The 22586-nt window shown below is 39.8% G+C and overlaps 1 protein-coding gene across 3 annotated transcripts in view; it reads left to right on the top strand.

Moving 5' to 3' along the window:
* Positions 1 to 22586, top strand: part of SLC17A1 (solute carrier family 17 member 1) — a 39543-nt gene extending 16957 nt beyond the window's left edge. For 2 of the 3 annotated variants that reach the window (XM_045082226.1, XM_045082225.1), the window contains exons 9-13: positions 873 to 1005; positions 1096 to 1243; positions 9973 to 10063; positions 15404 to 15543; positions 22291 to 22586. In XM_045082226.1, coding sequence (XP_044938161.1) covers positions 873 to 1005; positions 1096 to 1243; positions 9973 to 10063; positions 15404 to 15541 — 510 coding nt within the window. In that variant the 3' untranslated portion in view covers positions 15542 to 15543; positions 22291 to 22586. Of the gene's footprint in view, positions 1 to 872; positions 1006 to 1095; positions 1244 to 9972; positions 10064 to 15403; positions 15544 to 16096; positions 17340 to 22290 lie in introns of all 3 variants that reach the window. The other variant, XR_006607392.1, reaches the window with a different exon arrangement.

Here is a 22586-nt window from a genome sequence, read left to right as displayed (position 1 = left end):
AATTCTTTCCAATTCTTATGTTAACGTTTCCCAGAACAAAGGGCTTAGGCACAGTATCTGGCCCTTCCACAACAGGCACACTCATGTTCCCACAGGTTCCCTACCTCCCATTCACTGCATGATCACTCTAATTAGTATTAGTTAAGGCTCAACACCATCATTCCCTACAGAGACTGGGATCCTTCCATGACATCCTTCCCAGCTCACAACCAATCATTGATAATGACAAATGCCAATTTGGGTAAGAAACTTACCCAGGCAACACGTCCTGATTTGAGAACCCATGACTCAGGTTTTGCTCTGAAAGGATGGGCACTCTCATTGCTTGTCTGACTTGGAAAACCACTCTTCCCTGAATATTATGTTCAAGACCATAATAACCAAAAAGACCCCTATAGAAATGGAATGCCCAAAGTGCCATGCATTAGCCAACCTCCAGTAATCCAGCCTCAGGGCCAAGTGCTCTCTGATTCAGTGTCATTCTTCATGAGATCATGGATGGTTTGAAAGGATTCACAGCAGTGGTTCAAAACAAGCACCATACGAATGTCTGTAATCGCTGTCATTACTAGCTCTACCCCCTTGCCTAGGGCCTGCAGTCCCCATTCCCGACTATAGTCTTCCGATCTTGATGCTCCAGTACTTTCAGGTGCTGTGACACTAGGAAGAGAACACCGGACAGACTCTGACAACTCTTCCTGACCCCAGAACTGTTTTCCTCTTTCTTATGGGTGATTTGGCCCCAAGTGGGAATCCTGAGGTTGCACGTTGATGGCTGCTTGTACGGCAATTACAAATTTTCAGTACTTAATTTTAGTGTCGGGTTGACTCTACCTATCATACTCACCCTCATATTAACGTTTACTTCCCAGAACGGGCTGCTGTCAGCCCTCCCCTCTTTGTTTGCCTGGAGCTTTGGTATCCTAGCAGGTCACCTGACAGACTTCTTCCTGTCCAGGAATATTCTCCACTTAGTTACCATCCGGAAACTCTTCAACACACTAGGTAAGGAACAGCCGGGATGTTCAAGCACCTTGCGGCCCATTGCCCAATCTTTGGGATGCCCCTAACTGTGGGGTCTGAATCCCTCCCCAGGACTTCTCCTGCCTCCCTTCTTCAGCATGTGCCTGCTCTACTGGAGTTTCAGCTTCTCTAGCATTACCATCTTCCTGATACTTGCCAGTTCAACAGGAGCCTTCTGCATGGCCGGAGTACTCATAAATGGCTTGGATATTGCTCCCAGGTAGGGTTTTACAAATCTCTTTCCTGCACCTCAGCTCTTGAGAGTGTTTTAAGAATACAACTATTTCTTGTTTGTGGCCAGCAGGCCATAATATTTCCAGAAGTAGCATCAATATAGTTCATTCATATAGTGTAAGTAATCATTAGATACCTAATGGTAATATTAATGTTTGCAACTCATACATGCACACACGTGTGTGTGCGTATAGTATAGCCCAGTGATTCAGAGCACAGATTCTAAAGTCAGAAGGTCCAGTTTAATAACAGCATGACCACTCAAACAAATTACTTCCCTGCTCTGGGCCCGTTCCACACCTCTAAAATGGGAATGATAAGGGAATGCTTACCTCATAGAATTATTAGAGGGTGAAATAAGTTAATTTCGGTCAAGTACACAGAATAGTGCCTAGCCCATAGCAAACACTATATATGGGTACCTGCTTCCCATTGCCCTTGTACTGAATGCATGTTTATATATTATGACTCTTCATGACAACACACCAGGGTTGGGTTAAGGAAACTGAAGGTCAGATACTTGTCAGCCTAAGATCTTATCACTGGTTTGGGATCTTACCTGGGAGTTTAATCCAGATCTGTCTGCAAAGATCTCTTGCTTTTACTGGGATGCTTTTTTTTTTTTTTTTTAAGACACACTAAGTGGGGTGCCTGGGTGACTCAGTCATTAAGCTTCTGCCTTTGACTCAGGTCATGATCCCAGAATCCTGGGATCGAGGCCCACATGAGGCTCCCTGCCCAGCAGGAAGCCTGCTTCTCCCTCTCCTACTTCCCATGCTTATGTTCCCTCTCTCTCTGTGTCTCTCTCTGTCAAACAAATAAATAAATAATCCTAAAAAAAAAAAAAAAAAAAAAAAAAGATGCACCAAGTGTGACTGATGGAAGCAGCCCAGCCATTTGCATAATTCTGGGGGCACTGTTTACATTATGCTTTATGGGACTAGTAGTCCTGGAGAACACGGATCCAGTAGGAACAGAATTCTCTGAAGTTTAACAAAGCAGTGGCCGTGGGGTAGAGAGGTGAAATCAACAATGAATAATCTACTTATCTTGATTCTTATAAAGAGTCTTGTTCATTACATCTACACGAGGTGAGTGCCAGAGTAATGAGGACATGAGTTCACTTCTTTTGTTCAGTTCCAAGACCCTTCTTTAAAATGTCCACTAGTATTCTGATTACTTGGAATTATATCAAAATATATAAGGATTATTTGATACAGAAAGCACAGTGTCAACTGAGCCATATGCAGTTTGAAATCAAAAATGTATTCAGAAATAGGGGCGCCTAGGTGGCACAATCGGTTAAGCACCCAACTCTTGGTTTTGGCTCAGGTCATGATCTCAGGGTACTGGGATCGAGGCCCATGTGGGGCTCCATGATCAGTGCCGAGTCTGCTTGAGATTCTCTCTCCCTCTCTCTCTGCCCCTCCTGCTCATGCTCTCTCTCTCTAAAACAAATAAACACATCTTTAAAAAAAATAATGTATACAGAAATAGGGAAAGGAAATTACAAGTAGCTAGGATTTACAGAGTACTTTTTATGTGCCTGTCATGCCCCAGTGTAAATGAGGTATCACCCACATAGTATGGGTGGGGAAGCAAAAGACCAAGAAAAGAATTTATGTAAATCACACAGCAATAAACACTGAGCACTATGTATGTCTGCTTCTGTGGCTGACTATCTGTACTCACTCCATCAACAGGGCTATTTGCTAGCATCTGGTCAGTAGGATGTGAAATCATCTCAATCAGCAATGGCTTGAATTATACAGGGCTTGGTCTGAGTTGCATCATTCCAATGGACCCAAATTCCCTATCAGCTAGGTAATTTTGTAGTCAGAGATACTACAAAGATAAGATACAAACTGGAAAAAATTCTTAGTCTCTCAAGCTAGTTCATCCTCAATCTTTAGGGCATATGTGTGTTATGGATCAACCATACCTATTTGTGTTGCTTATACTATTGTTTATTAATGGGATGGAGACCAAACTTATTTAAGCAAGACATGTTCCTAATCATATACCTCCCTTGCCTATTACAAACAGCTCCCTTAGAGAATAAATTTCTAATTTGTTTTCTCAGGGAAATTCAGTCTTTGTTAGAACTAAAGAGTCTGTCAGGGATTACATAGGTTGGAGCTTACAAAGGTCTGAAAGGAAAAAGAAACACACGTGATTTTATGAAGATATTGTTTGAGAAATAAGATTGAGGGAGACAGAGACCTAAGAATGGAGTGGCTGCCATCACTTTGGTGGGCAGTAAGAGCAGAAAAGCACAGAGAACTCTGAAGAGTTCTGTAATGAAGAAGAACCTGTCATTGCCTTGACATTCTTAAATGGAGGCTCCAAAAGACTAATTGCTTTTCATTATTTTTAACTGATTGGATGGATTGTATACCCTTGAATTTCCCTCCATAGTAGAGTTCAGACATCAGAATCTTATTTGGGCTCTACTAAATCATAGTATGCCAAAATATGAAATCAATAAAAATTGATTGTCAATAAAATTGAAAGTCTACTTTAATGGTTATTTAAACTTTCAAAATGTCTCTTAGCATGGGCTCTTGCTGCTGAAGGATAAGCCAATTTAGAGCTCATTATTGTCCAGAAAACTATTCTTCATTAGAACAACCTTTGTTTTCGCTCTCCACATCACACTCCACGTTTGAGGACTGAATGGTATGAGGATTAGACCATAAAATGTTACAACCTACTCTCAGATCAGAAGAACTGCTCTACCTTATGGATGAGTAATGGTTTTCAGAGAAATTGTCAAGGCACTCAGGCTTCTTGACACTGAGGATTCTGTTTATTTCTCCAACTACGGAATGAAAGTAAATTTCATAGTAGTAGTAGTAAAATTGCTAAAACTAGAAAGGTAGGGAGGGAGAAATAGAGATCTCTTAAACATAGCCATATGCAAAAGGCACATGGCTTTCAAAGAAGAAATAATAAGACTAGGAGTTGCCTTCTCAAGAGAAAAAAATGAAAGCTAGAAGCCAATCTCTAATATGAAAAAAAGAAAATCCCCATTAATTAGAGGTCTAGAGTTCCTTCAAGAATTAAGGTAATATAAAAATATTTTCAGCCAAATTGTGGGAATTCATCAGCAAAGATCTCCAATGAAAACTTGTTAAATGGGAATTCTTTGGACAGAGGCAAAATAATCACAGATAAAGCATAGAAATTTAGGAACAAATAAAGATAGGTGGAGAGGAAAAAAAATAGAGTAAATCTAGTAATTACTGAATTCACAAAAGGAAAACAATACCTCATAGGATACAAAATATATGTAAATTAAAATGACAGTAAAAAACACAAAAGATGAGATGATACAAATATGTGTCCTGAGGCGCTTTCATTAATGGGAATTTATAAAAATATTAAGTTATGTTAAACTAAAAAACATAAAATATAAAAGGACTATATCTTCCAAATTTTGAGTTAATCTGAATGGAAATAAAAGCAAAAACAAAATGTAGCAGATTATAAACAAACTAAAGGAAAACAGATCAGCCAATCTAGACTTTAAGGCGAGATGCATTACTAGAAAGAAAGAATTTTTTAAGAATGACTTTAATTCACTAGAAGATATAATATTCTAAATTTCTATGCACCTAGCATTTTACAACTGCAAAGCAAAATTTGAGAAAACTTTTCAACTTCTACATAGGATTGGGCAGCTGAGGATGACTGACATTCTAGCTGGGAAAAATCTGAAAAGACCAAATAAAATGCCAAAAGTAGGGGTGCCTGGCTGGCTCCCTCAATGTAGTGTGTAACTCTTGATCTCAAGATTGTTCAAGATCAAGGTTTTAGCCCCACACTGGTTATAAAGATTACTTAAAAATTTTTTAAAATAAAATAAAATAGCCAAACTATTCACTAAAAGTCATCAGGTAACATCCAAGGCCTATAAGACCAAAGAAACTAGAGGATAGCACCTCTAAGGTGAGCTGACCATTCTCACCACTTTTCCCTGGAGTCATTTGCCAAAAGGCTGTTAATCCAGGTTTGGCCCGGACAAGCCTGCTGCTCTGGATGGAGAAATTAGTGAAGCATTTGGGTTGCACAGGGTTGGAGTGATAACGTTGAAAATTAAAGGAGCTTAAACATAAAGTCAATTTCTTTCTTAGAGACAGTTACTGAATTCTGAAGTTCAATGGGGCAAATGGCCAAACAAACAAACAAACAAACCCCACAAAACCAAACTAAGCTAAGACCATGAGAAGTATGGCAGTATTTCCTATACTGTATATACCAAGGAGAAAAGAACTATCAAACCCTGGAGGGAACCCGTTGGATATACTGAGCACTCCATTAACAACATGGAAGACAATACCTAAGCAACTGGGGGGAAGGGTAACTACAGGTTTTGAGTCTTATCAATACTGAAACCTGGCCTCATCTCAGTTCATTCACTAATTAGATTAAAGTGATCCATTCCCTCCCCTCCAAGTCTATTTATTAGAGAAAAGAGTGAATCTTCTCTTACAAAGCGTAACACATTCTTTTTTTTTTAATTTTTTATTTTTTATAAACATATAATATATTTTTATCCCCAGGGGTACAGGTCTGTGAATCGCCAGGTTTATACACTTCATAGCACTCACCATAGCACATATGTCCCCAATGTCCATAACCCCACCCCTCTTCTCCCAACCCCCTTCCCCCCAGCAACCCTCAGTTTGTTTTGTGAGATTAAGAGTCACTTATTGTCAGCATAACACATTCTTGAAGTCTCTATACATTTTATTAAAAATGTCCTGCATTTAATAAAAATTACTAGGCATGACAAGGGATAGGGCCATGTGGTCAATAACTACAAAATGCATTAGAAATAGTCCTACAACTGAAACAGATTTAAAGTTATCAGGAAGAAAAACTTTGAAATATCTATGATTAATATACCCAGGAAACCAGGGGAAAAACTGAAGAAATGAGAAGAAAAGATAAAGAACTTGACCAGTATTAGAATCTATAAAAACAATCAAATGGAAGTTCTAGAACTGAAAAAAATAAAATATCTGAAACTGAGATCTTAAATAGATTTAATGACAAATTAGCCACGAGAGAAGATACGATTGGTAAATAGAAAGACATCATAAAGAAATATCTAAATTGAAATACACAGGAAAAAAACCAAAAGAGCATAACAGAAATGTGGAATGAAGTAAAAAGGCTAACAAATTTGTGCTTCAGTCTCAGAAGGAAAAGAAAGATAAAATGTAACATAAGCAATATTTTAAGAGAATAATCCAAAAGTAATGAGATAGTAAACCACATATACACAAAGCTCTGTAAATTTTTTAAAACATGATGAAATGTAAATTATAATATATAATATATAAGTACATATAATACAAAATATATAACATATATTAATATATAATATAACAACATATACAATATATAATATATATACACATACATACACACACACGTATATATAGTAGGAATGCTAAAAACCAAAGACAAAAAAAATCTTAAAAGGAACTAGGGCAAAAAGGCATGTCACTTTCAAGTAGCAATAATATGCCTGACATCTAACGTTTCAACAGAAACCAAGAAAACCATAAGATAATGATACGAACTCTACAACATGCTAAAAAATAAATAAATGTCAACCTAGAATTTTATGCCTAGTGAAAATATACTTCAAAATCAAAGCAAAATAAAAATGTTTTCCAACAGAGAAACTGTCATTAGTGGATCTTCACTAAAAGAGATACTAAAAGAAAATGTTTGGGTAAAAAGAAATCCCTACTGAAATCTGAATATAATAGAAGGACTGAGGAGCAATCAGGGAGGGTGAATATGTGTGTAATTACAGAGACTATTGATCTGTAAAAACAGCAGAGAGTAACTTGTGAGTTGAAATGCATATCTAAACAAATTGCCTTAAGGAACTAAAATACAGGATGAAATAATGCAAAGAGGAGAAGGGAGATAAACAGAAATGTTAAAATATTAAAATCTTAAAAACTTTCTAAGCTCTGAAATAGAGAAAATACTAGAAGTAAAATTCATAATAAACTTAGGTAAAAAGTACTTGTTATAACATCTTCAATGCTTGAAAAGAACAGTTGAAATAATAGAAGGAAACCATAGAAGGAAAAATAAAATGGATGAATCTAGAAGAAAAAATGGCATATGAGAAAGTTCAAAAAGAAAGTAGTGAACCGATAATCACAAGTATATCAGTAATTATATTAACTTAATATAGATGAAATACTCTAAGTATCAAGATTGTCAAAGTCAAAAATAAAGGAAATTCTGCTCTATGCTGCAAATAAAAGACACACATTAAACATGAGGATATAGCAAGGATGCAATGAAAGAATACAAAGAAGTATTCCAAGCAAACATTAACCGAGAGAAACCTGCAATAACTATGTTAGTACCTGAAAAAAAAGGAATACTACTAGAAATAAAGGGTGTTAATTCATAATGGTGGAGAGAAAAATATCAGAATTCTATGTTTGAATCCAGTAACACAGCTTTAATTTATGTTCATTATGAATTGAAAGAACTCAAAGAACTAGACAAATTTACAATGTAGGAAGAACTTTTCATAACCTCTTTCAAAAGATTGGACAAAAACAGGTAGACAAAATCAGTAAGGATATGGATGACTAGAAAAGCAACAAAAATGAACAGAGTTGACCTGATTGACATATGTGGAAGACCACAGTTCCCTCAACAAGGAGAGAATTTAAGTTATTTTCACTTGCCTATGGGACAGTTGTTGAAATTGGTGATATGCTGGGTCACAGAGCAAGCTGCAATGGATTTAAAACGCTTGAAATTATTCAGAATATATTCTTTGATCACAGTGAACTAAGGTTACCATCAAAAGCAAAAGATACATAACCCCCATTGCTTTGAGACTAATACTTCAGTCAAAGGAATCACAATTGGAATTAGAAAATACTTTGACTAAATCATGATGATGTAGAACATTTCAAAGCATATGGAATGCTTTTAAAATCATGCCCAGAGAGAAATGTATAGCTTTAAACATATGTATTGAAAAGCAGTTAAGTCTTAAACAATAATTGTGTTTCTTATCTCAAGTAGCTAGAAAAACAGCAAATTAACCCTTCCCCCAAATTATGAAGATCAGGACAAAAAATTATACATAAAACCATCAATGCCAAAAGTTGGTTATTTGGAAAATAATAAAAGTAATGAAATAATGAAAACTGATTAAGAAAAATAGGGGCACCTGGGTGGCTCAGTGGGTTAAGCCTCTGCCTTAGGCTCAGGTCATGATCCCAGGGTGCTGGGATCAAGCCCCACATCGGGCCTCCCTTCCACCCTCTCTTTGCCTGCCTCTCTGCCTGCTTGTGATCTCTGTCAAATAAATAAAATCTTTAAAAAAAAAAAGAAAGAAAAGTAGAGAAAAATTATCAGTATCAGTAATGACAGAGTGTATTATGGTAAGTTTAGAGTATGAAAAAGAAATAACAGAATATTATGAGCAACTTCCTGCTAGTAAGTCTGACAATTTAGATGAAACTGAAATGTCCATCAACACACATATACACAGTCATAAATATAACTTTTAATATTTTTATGGGGAAAGGGGTTCCTGAAGGCAAATGTGACAGAGGCTCACAAAAGGCATATGTAGCCCAATTCCCACAAAAACCCTAGGGGTCCTATTGCTAAAATGAAAAGGAGAACTATAAATTCTGGGGACAACTGGTGGTTTCTGTACCAATCTACATCTGTCGTTGCTGATAACCATAAATGTTCTTATTTATACATTAGAACACACTCTCCAGCTCCCCCTAAAAATCAGATCAAATTTCCACCCAGTGACCTCATACAACTCAACATGCAGGGATTCTCAGTCCGTATGTCATGCCTCTCTGATTAAGGGACAGAGAAACTAATAGACAAACTATTACCTCCCGTACTGAATAGGTAAAGGCAGAATAGGAATAAAATAGACCTAGGGAAATGAAATGAACAGAACAAAACAAAATAAAAAACCCTCACTCTTGGAAGAAAAGGAAACAGAACCTTTAATGGTAAAATCTGTTGAACAGGAGAGGCAAAGACTGCCCCCCACCCCCATCCCGTGCGCCGGGAGAGAACTAATCTCTTGGTAAGACAGAGATTCTGCTTTCCAAAAGTCACCTCCTTGTTCTCTATGGCTGATGGATTTGGCCCTTACTCTACTGATCATTTTCCATGGTTTTTCCTGCTTTCTGCTGAGCTGGGTTTGGGTACCCAGGACTGGCCACGGACAGCTGCTTGGACGCTAAGCTTCCAGCTTCCTCATCCGTGTACTGGGAGCAATCACTGTGACCAGTAGCTCTGGGACTGTGGGAAGAGACCGGGTGAACAGTGTCCTTTACTTTTGTATTGACTCTAAACCAGTTCCTATCACCAGTAAACATCACCTTGATTTTCTCAACTGGATTCACAGATTTCCTAATTGTGCTGGCTTTCACTCCACTAGGCTCTCACTCTCTCAATTTCTGAATTGTTTTTGCTGTTAAAGCCAACCTTTCTAACTTTGTACTGAAACAGGAAGGTTACCTCCATACACATCATTTTTCAACATTTTAATGGAATTTGAGAAGGGATGCAAAATTCAGGAAATCAACAGTTACCACTCTTAAACCTCATTTTGTTAGGTTGGCTTTTCCTGCAGCATGTGTCTGACTTTATATCTGTGTCTTGTCGTTCTTTTTTGCATAGTTATTATGGATTTCTTAAAGGAATTACAACTTTAATTGGGATGATAGGAGGACTAACTTCTTCTACTCTGTGCGGCGTGATCCTTAATCAGGTAAGAAAGCTCCAGGCATGGGTGATTGCTTTTCTAATATCACTTATACAGAGAAAGAAAGCAATATATACACAAACAATTGTAGATATGACATCAGCAGGAGATGAGTAATGAGATATTCGCTCACATTAACCTTAGTCAGATCAGGCATCCCTCCAAATCTATAGATAATGTAATTTCTTTCTCATTGTATATCACGTAGTTGTGCTGGGAACATTTTAGTCATTGGTCTGGGGAACAGAAATGAACCTCTGTGAGTTTTTAACAATGAGTGTGTGTCTTGATCCAAATAGGAATTTGGCTAGGTGAATGGTAACATAAGTAACAAGATACAGTTTTGTTAGAAAAGGAATGAAAAATCAGGAGCAAATAGAATTAGAGATCAAAAGCAACCCTTCTCTAAAGGAGCACTGGGTATGGTGCATAAACAATGAATCTTGGAACATTGAAAAAATAAAATAAAATTTTAAAAAATAAATACAAATTAAGCAAAGGCAAAAGAAAGAAAGGAAGTGAGAGAAAGAAAGAAAGGCCAACTTGTGTTTCAACAAGTGTCCTGGACAAGGTTACCTGAAATCCTTCTCTTAAGGATATTAAAATGCCCTAACAAATTGAAACAATCATTTTCAGTGCATACCTGATCTTGAAAAAGATGTAGAAGAATATTTAAGAGATGAAAAATGAAGGAAGAGCTTGATCCCAGAGAGGTCAAAGCCCGATGAAGCCCTGTGTTCTTCTGGGTGCAATGACCCTTGCTGGGCGAGCTGTCGCTTCAGCTGCGATGAACAAACCAAGAATAAGAGATAATATCCCCAAACCACTCATAAGACAAAAACACAAAAAAGTCAGATTGAAAATGCTGTCAAAAATCTGTAATTACAAAGGACTACACCCTCACTTCAGAGTACCATGTAAGTTACAGGCAAACTTGATTTATTTGGAGGAAAAGCTATGAGCTGAGAAGTAGCAATATCTACAAAATTCTTCCACATGCTCCTTATCCCATTACTTGGGCCAAGGAGAGATGGTTTGCATTCACCACTGCCAAATTTCCTAAAGAAGAGCACCTGCCACCATCAGGTTCTATGTACTCATGGTCTCGGAAAGGCAGGAAAGTCACTATAACCATGGAATCCCCCTGGTCCAAGAGACCAGCCTGATTTCTCCTCCTCAGTATAGGGCCCACTCAGCTTGTTCTTCCATTTAATTCACTGGGATGTGCTGAGTGAACTTCCAAAAGTTGTGAGATGAGCTAACTTCTCTGCTGACTTCCACAAGGTGGGAGGAAATATACCTCCAGATGGTCCAAAATTATCTCTGCCCAGTAAATTTGTCTGTCTCAGCCTCAGCTTCAAAGGGAGAGGAAAAACCAAATAAAGACTCTTCTGGAAATCTGGAACAATGAACTAATTTTCACAAAGGTTTAAGGCCCAAATTCAAACTCTATTTTCAACACTGTAAGCCCAGCATTGAATTTCGAGTAGTTCGCAGAGGTCTAGTAGAAGATTTTTCTGGAGAAACTCACCCTAAATTCATACTCTAGGGTTTTCTCAAGCATTAACATTCAGTGAGAATGATTTTACAGTCAATCAAATATCAACAAACACGTGAAGAAAGATGTCATGTGAGAGAAGAATAAAAGAACCTTAGCATCAGATCCTCAGAGTTACTGGAAATCTTTGCAGATGTTTAAAGCCAAAAAGAGGACTGCAAATATAAATAAGAGGCATAAGATCTGACAAAGAACTGAATCTAACCTCTGGCAATTAAAAATAGAAAAGTGGAAATAAAAAATTTCATATGAAATACAGCTAACAAGAGAATTAGTGAAGTTTCTGATTCCACTGATGAGAGTAAGTAATTTGGGCCAATTCTCTTAGTAAAAGCCATTTTACAAGGTTGGAAAAATGTTGAGAGTCTTCTGCGAAGCTTCAGAGAACCAGAGAGATGAAAACTTTAACAGGCAAGATGTAGGAGAAGCCAGGAACTAAAAAGAATTAGGCAAAAGACTACAGGGTATTTTCCACTGGGCTGAGGAAAGCAAATTTTTTGGCAGCTTTTGAGACTTGCCAAACATGAGGACCCTGATATATTAATTCTTGTTTTAGCCTGAGACCTTCCAAGAGTTGCATGGAAGGAGTAAAGGTGAAGAGAAATACACCAGTCCTCACACAGTCTGCTCTGAGTTGTTTGGGCAGACCGGAACATAGCCAACTTGACCTTAAAGGGCTTCAGACTTACCAGTGTCCCAGAGGAGTCTGAGGAAGCCATCAAAAACAGCACTTTCGGGCAAAGGCATCACCAACCCGACTGTCCCTAGAAATAGTTTTTTTAAGTACAATCTCCTGCACACAACAAAAGATAACCAGGCACGTGAAAGAGACACAGCAAAAGCTGGGAAAACTGGCAGAACAAAGAGCAAACAACTGTGGCAGGAGAACAGGGCCCCCAAAGACAACTGGTACCACCAGCTCGCATACATTGCACAGGGAAGGATAAGTGAGGCTTGGAAGTTTCTGTAGGAGGCTCTGACTACAGGAAGTCACATAGAATATGTGAGGGGAAAAAGAATTAAAACTGAAGTTTAAAAATGGAAAACTGTACCAAAAAAGTTAGGAATTCACTGGATGAATTAGACAGACACAGCAGCACTAACAACCCCAAACCCCAGCAGCCAAAACTATGGAGGTCTGTCTTTCTCAGCTGGTAGATCCAACTCCAGTCAGCCGGCGGGCTAACTGGGGAGAGCCCATCTTCTAAGCACTCCCTGTGGCTAAGGCAGAGCAGAGGTGCCTGGGTGGCTCATTTTTTTTTTTGGAGACGTAGACTAAAAGCTAAGAACATTAAGAACAACTCTATGCTAAAAATCTGGGAAAACTGGATATATATGTTCATTTATGTATAAATGAACATATATATGAACATACAAATATATTCATATTCTAAAAATATGTGTGCATTCAAATTTATATCTAAAATGTGTGTATTCAAATCTCAACTCCACTACTTATGAGTTATGAGACCCCAGAAACATTTCTCTAAGTCCTGGTGTCTCCAGCTATAAATGGCAAAAATGACACAGAAACCTCATGGGGCTTAGGGGCTTACCAAATCAGATCATGGCTGCAAGTGCCAGATGCTCATGTAGTGAACCCATAACAGAAATTAATATCATTATTTGTATACCCTTTTAACTGTTGTCTATCTAACACAATTGGTCAAGAAAAGTATTTACAGGTATATACAATGTAAATGCAGAAGAACAAAGTTACATTATGTACAGAGAACAGACTGTCGGGGGTGGGGAGAGGAATCAAAGTTAGATATTACATCATATAAATATCTAAACCACAGTATATCAACCAATATTACAAAATACCTATGGGGGAAAAACACTGAAAATTGTGGAAACTCCATATGAAGAAAACTGCACACCTTTTAAAGCAACACAGTAAAACTATAAGAAGAGGGAGGCATATTAAGTTTTTATGCTGGAGCTCAGGTCCAAATACACACACACACACACACACACACACACAATGAATTCTATTAACTTAAAACTTTTGAAAACTTTATTATTTATCATTAAATTTCTGGGCACATCTTGGTCCTTTTCTTCACTTTCTGTTTGCCAATGACTTGTCAAGCTTGGCATGTTTTAATTAGAGAAATCGCTATAATTAAATATATTTAATGCCTTAGCTGAAGGAAACATATTGTTTTACCTTTTCAAAGTCTACTCTTAATTTCATTTTATTTTTCCAATTTTAATTTTCTTTTTGAATGAGAGAGCAAGTAGGAGTGGAGAGGGGCAGAGGGAGAGGGAGAGAGAGAATCTTAAGCAGGCTCCACACCCAGCATGGAGCCATTTGTGGGGCTTGATCTCACAACCCTGAGATCATGACCTGAGCAGAAATCAAGAGTCAGACTAAGTTTGACTGAGCCACCCAGGCACCTCTACTCTTAATTATATTTTAAATAAAACTGATGATGATTTGATCAAGTTCCAAAAAAATACATTCTGTACGATAAAGCTTCATTTCGAACCAGAGGAGATGGATTTATTTTTAAAAAAAAAACATCGTGGGAAGCCCAGTTGTAGAAAAATGCAATCATATCTTATTTGTATAAAAATACAAAAATACAATTATACTCTGACCCCCAAAATTAATTCTAGATGGTAAAAAATGTAAGTGAAGAAAGGAAACAAAGAAGATACTAAAGTAAAACAAGACTTAGTAATTAGATAAACTTTGGGTTGGACATCCTTCAAAAGCTTGGGACCAGACACCTAAACCCAATCACGATGCATTATACATTTAACTACATAAAATTTAATCTGGGCTGATAAAAAAGGTAAAAAGCAAAATGGTAAACAAATCTCAAACATAATTAAAATTCAATGTCATCTTTGAATATAGATGCAAAATGAAATAAATCACCAGTGTATAGACTCTACCAGCCTATGACACCATGATTAACTAAGGCATTGTCTAGGAAAGTAAAAGTGACTCAGTATTACAAAATCTATTAATGAAACTGATCATACTGGTAGGCTTAAAGAGAAAATGTTATATATAAAGAAAAGGTATTTGATAAATTTTATGCAAAAGCATTGATGGGTGTGTAATTAACTACCAAGATATTCAGATTTATAGCTGCAAAAAGTGAAAATCAATTTAAATGTAAAGAAATAAGTGATGTTTTATAAATTTTATAAATCTAAACTCTGGATTACTAATCAGTCATAAAGGTTATGATATAGCCAAATATTTCTTGATATGCAAACATGTTTATATTTCTAGATAAAAAATCAATGCATTTCTGGCTTCAGCACTATGTACATTATAATGTTAATTTTTTAAGATTTTATTTATTTATTTGTCAGAGAGAGTGAGCACAGGCAGACAGAGAGAGTGGCAGGCAGAGGCAGAGGGAGAAGCAGGCTCCCTGCTCAACAGGGAGCCTGATGTGGGACTTGATCCCAGGATGCTGGGATCATGACCTGAGCTGACTCAGGTCACAATGTCAGGGTCCTGGAATCAGAGCCCCATATCTGGCTCTGAGCTCAGTGAGGAGCTGGCTTGTCCCTCTCTCTCTGCTCCTCCCCCCACCCACGTGTTCCCTCTCTCTCTCAAATACATCTTTTTTAAAAATAGAAAGATAAATGATAGTTATCTTTGTAGAGTGAAATCATCAATTTTTTGCTCCTTATGTGTGTTTTTCCATGTCTATTAAGTGACCTGTGTTGAACCTATACTATTTTTAAATTATACTAGAATTGTTACAACATACCTCAAGCCCATCAATTTATAATCACTTTGCACTATAATCCCTCAGGATCCAGAATCTGCCTGGTTTAAAATTTTCTTCCTGATGGCAGTCATTAACGTGATATGCCTACTTTTTTGTCTCGTATTTGGAAAAGCAGAAATTCAGGACTGGGCTAAAGATAGACAAGAACACACGCGCCTCTGAAGGTAAGCAGTGATCAGCTTGAGGTCAGATTTTGAAACTGGGGGTGCAGGATAGGGTGGGATTTAGGGTGATAGGGTGCTAAGGTGGGGAAAAGCTCAGATTTGGGGGAAGAAGGGGACCATGTCAAGTCTAAAACTCTCTGGTGTCCTGATGGGACATTTAGCCCCGAGGAGATGCCGCTCTGGGATTCTGGGGAGAGAGTGGGTCCAGGACATAGAAATTTGGGAGTCAGGGCCTCTCTAACATTAAGGGTGAGGAGGACAAGGGGACGCTTTTGAGGGGATGGGAAGGACGCTTGATGGAGCAGGAAGAACATTTGAAGAAATGTGCTAGCTCAGAAAAGAAGTGGAAAAGGTGCACCTGAGCACCCCTGGCAAACACTACCAAGGGAGCAAACTGCATGAGGTCTGAGAATCTACCCATGGATTTGACCCTGACTAGAATGAATAATGGAAACAAAGGGTCCACCAAAGGTCGAAAAGAGAATCCAGTATTGTGCCTTCCTTCCGGAAACTCTGTCTGTGGTAAATAAAGAGGAGACATGTCTCTTTGTAGGATTTTCTCAGCGAAAACAGAAATAAGAATTGGTCTTGGTAGAATCGCCTCAGTTTGCAAACTCCAGGGAATGAAGGGATCTAGGATTTGCGAGTCAACAGCCGTTAACATCACAGGGAGAGAGAGATTCGGACAGACTGTGTACATCCTGATGAGAGAACGGCCACCACCGACGTCTTTCTGTGAACACCAACTGGGGGCAATCCAGCCTGTAAAGACAGCTACCGTTCTGAAGAAATACACCACGGAATGCAGGAGGCCATGAACTAAATCCTAGGGACAAGGGGGCGCGTGCGTGGCTCAGAGGGTGAAGCACCTGCCTTCACGTCAGGAAGTGATCTCAAATTCTGCGTGTGCGCCGGTTCCAGACTCTCTGGCACGGACGTTCGCCTCTGAATTCTACCTTTCTGAGTCATCTCACGTAATAATACATGTTTCTTACAAATATTTCACCCACTCTGAGCGCTGCCTCTTTGGCAGGGTTTCAGCCAACCGCTTAAACTTTTGGTGCCCTTACAGCCTGCCTCTTCTGTCATGTGATTTTCTGTCCCCTTCAAGCGGTGTCCTCCGTATCTCTGCGGTCCTCCCACGCCTGCCCCCGGGCCAGCCGCTAGGAACTCCGGTCTGTGGTATATGTGAAATGCTGGTTGTGTTTCCAGGCTCAGGTGAAATCTTTGAAAATGCCTCCATGTTTCATCAGCAGGCACTGGTGAACACGCCGGGCTTTTCTAGTAACTTCTCTCCCGCGGGACTGCGTTGGCCTCACTTTGTAATTTCCCACACAGCCCCCCGGGGGCAATTTCCTGTCTCTTGCTTACCTTGGTGGCCTTTCAGGGAGCGGGGGGTGTCTCGGGAGGCGTCTCCCTTGGCCTCCCGCTCTGAGTCTGGGCGCACTGAGAGGAGAACGGAAGGTTTCTTCGACAACCTCCGTGTTTAACAGTTTGCAGCATCGGCGGTGAGGCCCGGGCCCAGGCGGACACGTTGTTCCGGTGGGTCCACCTCAGCCGCGCGTCTTGATTGGAGAAGCTGCCGGGCAAACCGGAAAGGGCGGAGTCTTAGTCACGTGTCTCCCACCCCCCCAGCCCAGAGCGCATGCGGCCAAAGGGCCTGGGCCGCTGAGTGGCAGGCGTCCAGGGGGGTGTCCCGTGCGCGCTGACTAAGCCCCGCAAACCTCGCTGGACCCGAGTCCCTCTCCAGCGAACACCCCAGGAAGGAGCTGAGCTCAGGAGTCCGGCAGGCAGCTGTGAGTTGACTGTCACCTTCGCTTTGGGTCCTTGTCTCGAAATTAGCAAATAGCCCTTGTAGGTGCTGGCGGGAGGTGGCTCCCTGGTTTTCCTTGTTTCCTCTGTTGAAGTTGCCTTTTTAGGGGGTTGGGGAATGTGCCCCGTTGAAGACAGCACAGAACTTTAGATACTGTGGGTACTGCGGGGTGAGCCTTGTCAGTGAGGCTCTCCCGTAGTCTACATAACAAAAAACTGGGCGAGAGAGTCTGCCCATGAAAAGGCAGAGTTCTGTGCGCCTGGAATCTTCGGAAGTTTCGCATGTTATGTGTTGTCCATACGCACGGGTTTTATTGGACCGGTAGATCGCGGTGAACGTGTTGGGGTCTGTAAACAGAAGTAGGAGGAACAGTTCTGCAGCTGTCTCTGAAGCCGGGGACAAAGTGAAGCCACTGGAGGGACAGAAAAGGCTCCCCTCGCCAGGGCACTCATGGGTGAACTCGGTCCTGTGGCTTCTCCCTCTGACACTGTCAGCCACCTGGCGTGTCGCCCAGCAGGATACCAAGGACAGTTGGCAGAGTTTAAGCTCCTACACGCTTTTTGCTTTTTGACTTTTCTTTCCTTTTTTTTTTTTTTTTTTTAATTTTAATCCCAGTAGAGTTAGCATCGAGGTTGTATTAGTTTCAGGTGTACAGAGAGTGGTTGCAGACTTCTCTGTATTACTCCCACAAGCTTTGGAGTTGACTGTGTCAGCCAGTTAGGGCAGCCCCCCCCCTTGCCACCATCCAGGAGTCCGAGCTCACACCGAGGGGAAAGCAGGGAAAGAAGAGTTCCTGGGGATTCATGGTTTCTTTACCGTCGTTACTTCATCTACAGATGTTTAGTGGACAGCTGAAGTAGGGATTTGGATTTGTTTCCCAAGCCAGTGAGTTTTAACCACGTCATTTTTTTTTAGAAAATACTTCACATTTGTTCCTCTGACTTAAAATACCAACTTTTGGTAAAATAAACTTCTATGTATTTATATGTGTTTTGGGGCTTAATATATAGTTTAAGATCTGTTGCTCCTGGGACCTGTTGTGTAATATATTGATGGGTCTAAATTTTTAATATATGTAAATACCAGACCAATCAAACATTTTTCATTTGTATTTTTGAAGATGATACTGTGTAATATCAGCTGTTTATTCTCCTGGGAAAATTTATAATCATTGGGCCATTTTAATAAAGATTGAACTGCAGTATTTAAATGGCACCAAATTGCAATTTATTTGCATTAGAGTGCACTAAATCTGTTTGGGAGAAACTAAGTTCCCTGTACCAGCACATTCTCCCTTAAGAGTGGATAGCGTGACCGCCCCCCCGCCCCATGATGAATATGGGTTCAGTTTTTGAGTCCAGTGCTGCACTTTGCTACCTGTACTTAGTATACATTTCTTAACAAAATTTTATTTATATTTCCTGAATGTGTTTTTTATTTATTGTAATTTCTTACATATTTGGGCTGGGATGTAGGGAAGGTATTGTTTGAATATATTTATTTTTTAACTGAAAAATTTAACCTGTAGCTAAGCTATCTCCTTTGGATGGTTTGGGAGTTAATTCTCTAGTTTCTAGGTAGATAATCATGTCATTTACAAAAATAATAATTTTCTTTCCTTCCTTTTGATATTTTATCTTTTTCCCCCCTTCCGGACTCATGGCCCTTAGAATTTCCAGAAAAAATTTAAATAATGGGTTAATGTTAGTATTCTTTTATTCTTTATGCCTTTAAATGCATATACTCTAGTTTTATTCTTTTTTCAATATTTTATTTATTTATTTGAGAGAGAGAGTGAGCATGAGCAGAAGGAGGGGAAGAGAGAGCAGGAGAAGCAGGCTCCACACTGAGTATGGAGCCCAACGTGGGGCTTGATCTCAGGTCCATGAGATCATGACTTGAGCCAAAGGCAGACACTTAACTGACTGAGCCACCCAGGTGCCCCTTCTAGTTTTACTCTAAGAAGTTAGTTTATTTTTATCTATATAATTTTTTATGAAGAATAATTGACATGCAATGTTGTATTTTAGGTATAAAACGTATGATTCAAAAAAAATGTAGTGACTTGATATATATTTACATTACGAAATGGTCATGGCATAGTTGTGATTTGTCTCCATACAAAATTGTTATAATATTATTCTTATATTCCCTATACAGTACATTATATCCCTCTGTCTTATTTATTTTATAACTGGAAGATCGTCCCTCTGAATTCCATTTACCTGTTTCGTCCATCCCTCTACCCTCCTTCCCTCTAGCAACCATCACTCGTTCTCTGTATCTCTGAATCTGGTTCTATTTTGTGTTGTTGGCTGGCTTGTTTTGTTTTTCAGATTCCACAAATATGTGAAATCATTTGGTGTTTGTCTTTCTCAGCCTGACTTAATTTCATTTAGTGTCTTGCTCCATCCCCATTGTTACAAATGACAAGATTTCATTCTTTTTTATAGCTGAGTAATATCCTGTTGTATAAATATGCCATATCTTCTTTATCCATTTGTCTATCAATGGACATTTGGGCTGTCTCCATATCTTGGCTGTTGTAAATAGTGCTACAAATCATAAGGATGCATGTGTCTTTTTGAATTGGTGTTTTCATTTTCTTCAGGTAAATACCTCAAGATAGAATTGCTGGAGTCTGTGATAGTTCTATTTTTTGTTTGCTTGTTTGTTTATTTATTTGGTTTTATTTGCTTGTTTAGCATGGACCCCAGCATGGGGCCTGAACTCATGACTCTGAGATCAAGACCTGAGCTAAGCTAAGAGTCAGATACCCAACTAACTGAGTCACCCAGGCACCCCTATGATAGTTCTGTTTTAATTTTTTGAGGGACCACTGTACTGTTTTCGTAGCTGTACTGTTTTCGTAGAGACTGCGCCAATTTGCATTTCCACTGACAATGCATGAGGCTTTTTTCCCATCCACATTCTTTTCAGTATCTGTTGTCTCTTATCTTTTTGATCATAGCCATTCTGTCCGTTATGTGGTAATACCACGTTGTAGTTTTGTTTTGCATTTCCCTGATGAGCAGTGATGTTGAACATCTTTTCATGTGTCTCCTGGCCATCTGAATGTCTTTAGAGAAATGTCTGTTCAGATCCTCTGCCTGTTTTTTAATTGGATTGATAGTTTTTTAAAAAACATATTGCATTGTATGAGTTCTTCATGTATTTTAGGTGTTCACTTCTTATCAGATATGTCTTTTGTGAATATCTTCTACTCAGTAGGTTGCCTCTTTTGCTTTGTTGGTAGTTTTCTTCACTATGTAAAGGCTTTTTAGTGTGATATCTCCCATTTGTTTATTTTTTCTTTTGTTTCCCTTGCCTGAGGAGACAGATTAAAAAAATACATATTGCTAAGACTGATGACAGAGAACATTTGCCTGTGTCTTTTTCTAGAAATTCTAAGGTTTCAGATCTTACATTTAAGTCTTTAATCTATTTTGAATGTATTTTGTGTATGGGATAAGAAAGTGGTCAGGGGGCACCTGGGTGGCTCAGTGGGTTAAGCCGCTGCCTTCGGCTCAGGTCATGATCTCAGGGTCCTGGGATCGAGTCCCACATCGGGCTCTCTGCGCAGCAGGGAGCCTGCTTCCCTCTCTCTCTCTGCCTGCCTCTCCATCTACTTGTGATTTCTCTCTGTCAAATAAATAAATAAAATCTTAAAAAAAAAAAAAAAAGAAAGAAAGAAAGTGGTCCGGATTCATTGTTCTGCATGTAGCTGTCTAGTTTTCCCAGCACCATTTATTGAAGTGACGGTCTTTTCCCCATTGTGTATTCTTCCCTGCTTTCTTTCCCATGCTCTGGCACCATTACCCTGGGGCACCCCTCCTGGACCATGGAAACCCTCTTCATCTTTCTTGGGTGCTGACATCCTACCCTAATATCCTAGATGAACAAAGCTAGATGCTATTTAGAGTGGTAAGGACAGATTTTAATCAGTCATACACTGTTACAAAAAGCAAATGAGTCTAGAGAGATCCAAACTCAAATTTTTATTCATACAGAGGTGAGGGGCATTTTAAAGGGAAGACAAAGGAATAAGGAGAGGGGAGAAGTAGGGGCTTAGGAGAGTCAGACCGGTGAAGAATTACAGAAAGCAGGAAGGGGGTTGGCCCAGGGGAGGGTCACCTGGGATGGCTAACTGGTGCTCATGGACGTTGGCCTTCCTCACCTGCGTCACTTCCAGACCCTGTGCCAGGCTGTCAGCCAATGCAGACATGGTCCACACCTCTGGTCAGGCTTCAGCACGTTATGCCAGGCTGTCCTGTCCCAACAGTCCTGACCTCCCGTGGCCTCCAACACTCCTCATCCCGGCCTGCTGGGCAGCCCTGGACTCATCTGTCAGGCAGAGGAAGGATGTGTGTAGAGCACGTGCCCTTTCTGGATTTTGTAACCAGGTGAAGCTGGGTTGCAGTCTGGTCTTCCAGTTGGCATGGGCTCTGGCAGTTTGTTCTTTGAAAGGACGGGGGTGCATCTGAGCAGGACCAGAGTGTGGGGGGCACAAATGGAAGTCTTCTTTTCACAAAATAGGCATTTGCCAAAGTACACAGACTGTGCCTTATTGTTGCTGTAGATAACACGTATTCATATTAATAAGAGAGGACAGCAGTATCAGACGGCTTCAGGTGCAAAGCCCAAGCTGCCCAGTGTTTCCTGACACCGCAGAGACAGGGAACAGGGGATGCATGGTCTCGTGTTGTTCCTGGACTTAGCATGATGTTAGAATTGTTCACCAGACATACTTATTTTTATGTCAGGAGGAGAACAGAGTAGCACATGCCTGGGATAAGCTGTCATCAGGACAAGGAAGTTAACTGGAGAAAAATACGCTTGACCAGACTGGTGCTTTGAACTGTTCTGAAAGCTTTCCTTTATACGCCGGGACTCACCAGTGACATTTGTGTGCACTTTTTTCTTTCGCTACAAAGCTTCGTGTAAAGCAGAACCCTGGGAGAGCCTGGAACTGACCTCCTCACTGAAGGGAAGAGGGACCAGCCCCGGAGCTGGGACTGAGGGGCAGTAAGCGGCCCAAGGAAGAAGATAGCGTGCACCTTCCTAGGATGCCCCCCCCCACACACCCCCTTGTGCATCTCTTTTGTACCATATATTGTTTGTACCAGCTAGCAGGTCTGAATTTTAAATGTGGATTTTTTTCGTCTTCCACTCCACATTCTTTGCTTTGTAAATGATTGCTGAGTCAACCAATAAACAAGTGCAAGAAAAA

This window comes from Mustela putorius, unplaced genomic scaffold, assembly GCF_011764305.1.
Source record: "Mustela putorius furo isolate JIRA1106 unplaced genomic scaffold, ASM1176430v1.1 tig00000594_pilon_pilon_pilon, whole genome shotgun sequence".
NCBI classification, from domain to species: domain Eukaryota; kingdom Metazoa; phylum Chordata; class Mammalia; order Carnivora; family Mustelidae; genus Mustela; species Mustela putorius.
Note: the sequence above shows the minus strand (reverse complement) of the source record. Positions and strands in the feature narration are given on the sequence as shown.